At 45.6% G+C, this 6,131-nt stretch overlaps 1 protein-coding gene across 1 annotated transcript in view; it reads right to left on the bottom strand.

Moving 5' to 3' along the window:
• The window catches only part of LOC101971895 (uncharacterized), a 46,698-nt gene extending 41,209 nt beyond the window's left edge, over positions 1–5,489 (bottom strand). Inside the window, 1 exon segment of the mRNA XM_078053011.1 lies at positions 5,353–5,489. Within this exon segment, the coding sequence (XP_077909137.1) occupies positions 5,353–5,389 (37 nt within the window). The 5' untranslated portion in view covers positions 5,390–5,489.
• Positions 5,490–6,131: the final 642 nt, after the last annotated feature.

Raw genomic sequence — 6,131 nt, 5'->3', positions numbered from 1 at the left:
GGAAGACAAGGTATTGGCAAAAGCCCTTTTCAGGCAGGACTTCCTCCCTGCAAGAGGACCTGCCCCACCAGGGGGACATTTCCACTCATGCAGAGCTGAGCCTGGCTTTCCAAAGCAGGCCCTGTTGGCTAGGAAGCTCTTCTGGGCACAGAGTCCCAGGCATATGTGAGAAATTACAGCCTTGGTTCCAAGGCGGCCTACCCTGACCTCAGAGAAGGTGTGTGCCGCCTGGTCAGGCCTGACTGGGAAGGAGGAAGCCAGGTATAAATCACTTGGGAAGAGGCCGGGGCTTCATGGGCAAGGCCTGCTCATACTTTTACTCTGTCAACTAATTTTCAGACAGAAAAATATAAAGACAATCAGGAAGTACAAGTATTAAGTGCATGAAAAACTAATTACATGACAATAATAAAAAAAAAAAAAAAAGAAAGAAAAACCTCAGTGAAAGCAAAAGAAAACACCTGAACCAGCTCAGGTGAGGAGCCTGCCTCACTCACAGTTCAGAATGAATACCCACACACAGAGGGGTAAACACATTCCCATGTTGGCAGCCACCCTCTGACTGCTGAAATTTGGCCCAAGGGGACTCATTCCCTGTGTCCAGGAGGGGACACCTAAGGATTTATCTCTTGAAATACACCATGCCCCCTGTCCAGTAGGTTTTCTTTATAAGATAAATTCAAAAGAAGAGAGTGATACACTCACATTTGTTAAAAAGGGGTTTTCTCCATCAAACTGCAATAGGGTGCAAGAAGGCTACCCTACCTCAGGGCAGATGTCTGCAGTCTTTACAAGAAAAAAAGAAATTCAAGTGCAGAGAATAATAAAAGTAAAAGATATAGCCTCAAAAATAAATTCAAAATGAGAAAATGACTGAAAACCATTTCAAAGAACATGGATATAAACAGAAATTTGCTCATGCTAATGGTATTCAGTGAAAAGCAATATATAGCCACATGGAAGTATAAAAGGATAGACAGGTAAGAGGGTAAACACACAAGGATGAACAGTGAGAGAGCTGCTCCACATACTACAGTGCAGTTTATCCATAATCAATAACCTGAGAATTTCCCTGTGTGTACAAAATTATAAAGGGTGCACACTTGGGGACCAAATTTAAAAATAGAATGAAATTGTCAAAAACATAAAAATGAAACTGGAAACAAGTGAGATTCCTGAAGCAGGAACAGGGAAGAAATTGGGAGACCCAAAGACTCAGACAGCACAGGAGTCTAACCAACTGAGGCAGAGAAACGACACATTGCACATTATAGAACTCCAGTGATAAAGCACTAATGGTAACATTAAGGTACTGAAAATTCAATAAGACAGAACTAAGAAAAATTCTGCTTCCTCACAGCTGGTTAAACTAGAAGGAAAGACAGAATTAGCACTGCACTCACCTCCAGGCAGAGGTTGGAGAGAGCAGGGAGAGAGGCAGCCTGAGAGAGGCAGGGCCAACCCACCCCTATTTGGACAGGAATATATGGGTATATAGCTTCTTACTAAACTGAGCATTGAAAAATTATTTCAAAAACTCTGTTCTTTGTTACATCAAATTACTGTATCCAAATAAATGTTAATCCATAATATAAAAATCTTCCATTAAAGAAGGAATGAAATTCTTGGGCGGGTGAGGTGTTACATGCCTGTTATCCCACTGGCTTGTGATCCAGAGGCAGAAGGATCATGAGATCAAAGCCAGGCTCACAACAGGGAGGCATAAGCAATGCAATGAGACAATGGCTATATAAAAAAGAAAAAAGAAATTACACAAAAAGGGCCAGGGATGAGGCTCATTGGTTGAGTGCCCCTGAGTTCAATCCCCACTACCAAAGGAAAAAAAGAAAGAAAAAAAAAATGAACTTGCTACATTCTTGGGACAAACTAGAATTGTACAGCAGCAAGACTTGATAAAGAAAGCAACAGAAACCAGCTCAGGAAAGCACCCTCTTATCCACAGTTCACCAGGAATCTCCGCTTGGGGACCACTCTCACAGAGGTTGCAGCTCATGTGGCTTCTCCTAGGGAATGAGGATAACATGAGCAGCTGGGACATTTGGTTCTGGAAGGTCACTGTGCTCTCCTCTCCCCAGAGTGGAATGTTCCCTCCTGTAGGACCTCAGTTGTCACTGGCACCCAAGCACCCACCAGGAGGCACATGAAGGTCCTGGCCAGTGAGGCCTCTTTCCTGAAACCACTTCTGACACCTACAATGTGAGTTTGATGAACACCAATCTGTTCTCCAGAATCACAAGTCACTCAAAAGTTCAATTCTGACACCACCAGTCAGCACAAACCCTAGTTCAGGGTCAGCTCCACAATACTGCCCCACTGTAGATGCCAGCTGCAGGGCAGGAGGGCCAGCCACACTGCTGAGAGCCAAGAACTATAAACTGGAACTCCCATCACCCCTCCTCAACTTCACTGATTTGATTTTAGCAAAGCACATCACTTAGGTTCAGTTTAAAGGACTCAACTCAGGATTGGCCAAAATAAAAAGATATGTAAGAAAAAGAAAGTGTCAAAGAGAATTCTGCAAAATAAATCTATGATTCAATAACCCCAACACTGCATTCTGCTAGAGCAGTTCCTGCACAGAAACCCCTTCCCATTATGACTCAAAAGATGTTCCCTTTTTAACCCATGGCAGATACACATTGATCCTGAAAATCCCTCCCCTCTTTTTTTCCCCTCATAAGTGATAAGGGAACCAATTTTGTTTTCAGGGATCAGAAAAATACTTGTTAAGCAAAACTGACTCAAATTTCTCTCCTTGAACCAGGGCCCTGCACTCCGACCCACTGACAGCAAGAGCCAATATATACCCTTCTTCCTGAGAACAGGATGACTTCTGGTGAAACATTCTGGTGAACATTCTGGTGAAACATACCCCTGAGAACAAGATGACTTCTGGTGAAACATTCTCTGACCTGGGATCTGACTCTCGCCTGTCCCTGTGCCCTCCTCTGCAAAATATAAGAGCTCATGATTCGGTGAATCTTTATAATGAACCAATTAGTCTGCCACATGTATTGGGGAAACGTACTCACTTTCTGCAACCACAAAGGAACAAGATCTTTCCTATTTCTTTTCCCAGGTAGCATTTCCAAAGCCAAGTTGTAGAATTCTATTTTAAACCCCTCTCCCACCCCTGCTCCCTCAAAAAGAACACACCTGAAAGGAGAAAAAGGTACATAAGAATTTTTAACTAGACAGGTGCAGTAGTGCAGGCCTACAATCCCAGTGACTTCAGAGGATGATACAGAACAAACACCAGTTCAAAACTAGCCTCAGCAAGTTAGCAAAGCCCTCACTAAGTTAGTGAGGTTGAATTTTTGTAATAAAGAAACACACTTCTGGACTGGGGATCTATGTCATTTGATAGAGTGCCTGCCTTGAATGCTCAAACCCATTCAATCCCCAGCGCACACACATACACATACACACACACACACACACACACACACACACACACACACCAAAAAAAAAAAGAAGAAGAGGGCTGGGGTTGTGGCTCAGTGATAGAGCATTCGCTTAGCATGTGCAAGGACCTGGGTTCAATCCTCAGCACCACATATAAATAAATGCAATAAAGGTATTGTGTCCAACTACAACTAAAAAACAAATATTAAAAAAAAAAAAGAAGAAACCAAGTTCTCTAACACATGAATACATTCATATCTGCAGCCACACTGAAACATAGGTTTTCCCTTTTTTCTATTCCCAGGTAGCATTCCCAAAGCAAAGCCCTGGAATTATATTTTAAATTAGCAACACCCCCCACCCCGCAAAAAAAGGCATCTGAGAGACTCGGTAAACTCACTCTGGGGAACAAAACCAGTACATAAGAATTTTTAACTAAGGAAATATAAGACCAAGTATTTCTTTTCTGTTTCTAGCCTTCTTTCCCCACTGAATTATATCTCTATCTTACTCTTTAGGAATATTTTCTAATCAGCTCTACTAATAAACTGCATTATACAATTAATAAAAAAAAAAACTGACACTAAAATACCTGAGCCAGTCTTTCCAAGACAACAAATCCAGGCAGCTGCAGCACCACTGGACACTGACCTGTCAGACTCCAGCTTCAGGTCAGGCCATCTGTCACTAGGCACAACCTCCCACCTGCCTCCTGCTGCTGAAGAGCTTTGTAGGGTTTTGCTCCACCTTGCTAGGGTTAGTTTCCCCTGCTCTTTAGGATAACTGTTCTTCCTTCAAAGCTCTGAATGCATCCAGAGGGCAAGAACCATGTGTGTCATGTTCCCTCAACACCAGCATCTCACTGCCTGACCTGAGTATCTCCAGCTGCTCCCCTGAGAGGCTGCTTCCTATACCTTAGGCTGTCCTCTAGGAGGAGCTGATGCAGAACTTGAAATTACCTGCACCCTTCAGGGCACAGCACACCTGTGGGCACCCTGCTGCAGCCCCAGGAAAGGACAGATTGGCTGAGGACACAGGACCCTGTGTGGTATTGAAAAAATACCTCTGCCCAAAGACTCTGCAGAGGTGTCTGTTCCTGGGCATGATGAAGAGATGCATCAGGACTTTATGAGGACTTTCTAGGTAATTCCTCTCTGCTTTCCACTCCTGAGAAAACTTTGCCCACATTAAAAAAAATAATAAAATAAAATAAAACGTTTTTTTAGAAGTGCTATTAATTAATAGATGAAACTATCAAAATTAAAACACCATCTGGTCAGGTGTGGTGGCCCATGCATGCAATTCCAGTGCCTCGGGAGGCGGAGGTAGGAGGATCCTAAGTTCAAAGCCAGCCTCAGCAACCGCAAGACACTAAGTAACTCAATGAGATCCTGTATCTAAATAAAATACAAAATAGAGCTGGGGTCTGTAGGGGTCTGCTGCTAGCCCTAGGAGCAGCAAAGTCTCAATGGGAAATGGATTTCACACCCAGCTTCCTGCACATTTAGGAGTATGTGCTGTAGGGTACACAGGTTAATTCTGTGGAGAAAACAGGGACAAACGGGAACCCCAAGGGCCAACTGTCACTGACAGAACACACCTGAGTCCGGATTCCATGTCACCCTCCCCTGCTCACCGCACATTCTGGGAGCGTCAGGCTGCATGAGCTGCCTAGATAATGACCCAGAGAGGTCGCCAAAAGGGAGCGGAGGAGGACAGGGACCTGCTGCCCAGCCCAGCCCTGAGACAGACACCCAGGACGACTAGCCAGAGAAGACTCGGTCACCCTCTGCATCTGAACTCGGGGACCTGCCACCCAGCCCACCCCGCGGGATCAGGGGGATAAGGTCCAGGGTCACCCGCCAGCAGGGACTCGTAACACACTATGCAGCCGACTTCGTGGACCCGCCATCAAGCATTCCTCACCCCGCGGGATAAGGGACAGGGTCCAGGCCACCCGCATTGGGGACTCCGCCCCACGCTCCGCAGCTCACAGGGACTTGCGTGGCCAAGGCAGGTGCTCACCGGGTCCGGCCAGTACTAGCCGCACACTCATCGTTTTGGAGGGGCTCCAGTGACCCGCCGTCCTTCCTAGGGATGTCCGATATCCGAGCTCGGCGGGGCCCCAGGATACGCAGAGTCCCTGGGGATCCAGCGAAGTGGCAAAAGCGCAATGGAGGAAGGAGCGAGTTTGCGAGAGCCCGCCCTTCCCCTCCGTCTGCGCACCTGATTGGACAGTTCCTCCTCAGCGCCTAATTGTCCGCCTCACAGTCTTGAGTGACAGCTATTCTAACCAGTCGGTGGCTGAAACAGGCCAGAGTGACAGGCTCTTGGCCCAGCCCTTTTCAGGCAGGGCTTCCTTGGCCAGAGGGTACCTGAGCCTGGCGGGAAACGTTTGTATTCTTCCTGGTGAGGAAGGCAACAACTGAAGAGGACTAACGAATGTCAGCCATATGTACAAATAACTATGCTGTTCACGATTGGGAGTAACTTGAGAATTTTATTACGATTTCAAATTGCATGACCTTCCTCACCTGTGTTCTTTTAGACGGCTCAGCCCCAGCTATGGGAAAGGAAGGCCCTGTTTAATTGAAATAAAATGTGTCATGTATTTTTAAATTTTCAGAAAGCCACCTAAAAAACGATAAAGAAACAGTTTAGTAGCTCAGGCATACCTCAGTGGTAGAGTGATTGTCTAGGAAAAA

The sequence above is a fragment of the Ictidomys tridecemlineatus genome, chromosome 1 (assembly GCF_052094955.1).
Source record: "Ictidomys tridecemlineatus isolate mIctTri1 chromosome 1, mIctTri1.hap1, whole genome shotgun sequence".
In the NCBI taxonomy this organism is placed as follows: Eukaryota; Metazoa; Chordata; class Mammalia; order Rodentia; family Sciuridae; genus Ictidomys; species Ictidomys tridecemlineatus.
Note: the sequence above shows the minus strand (reverse complement) of the source record. Positions and strands in the feature narration are given on the sequence as shown.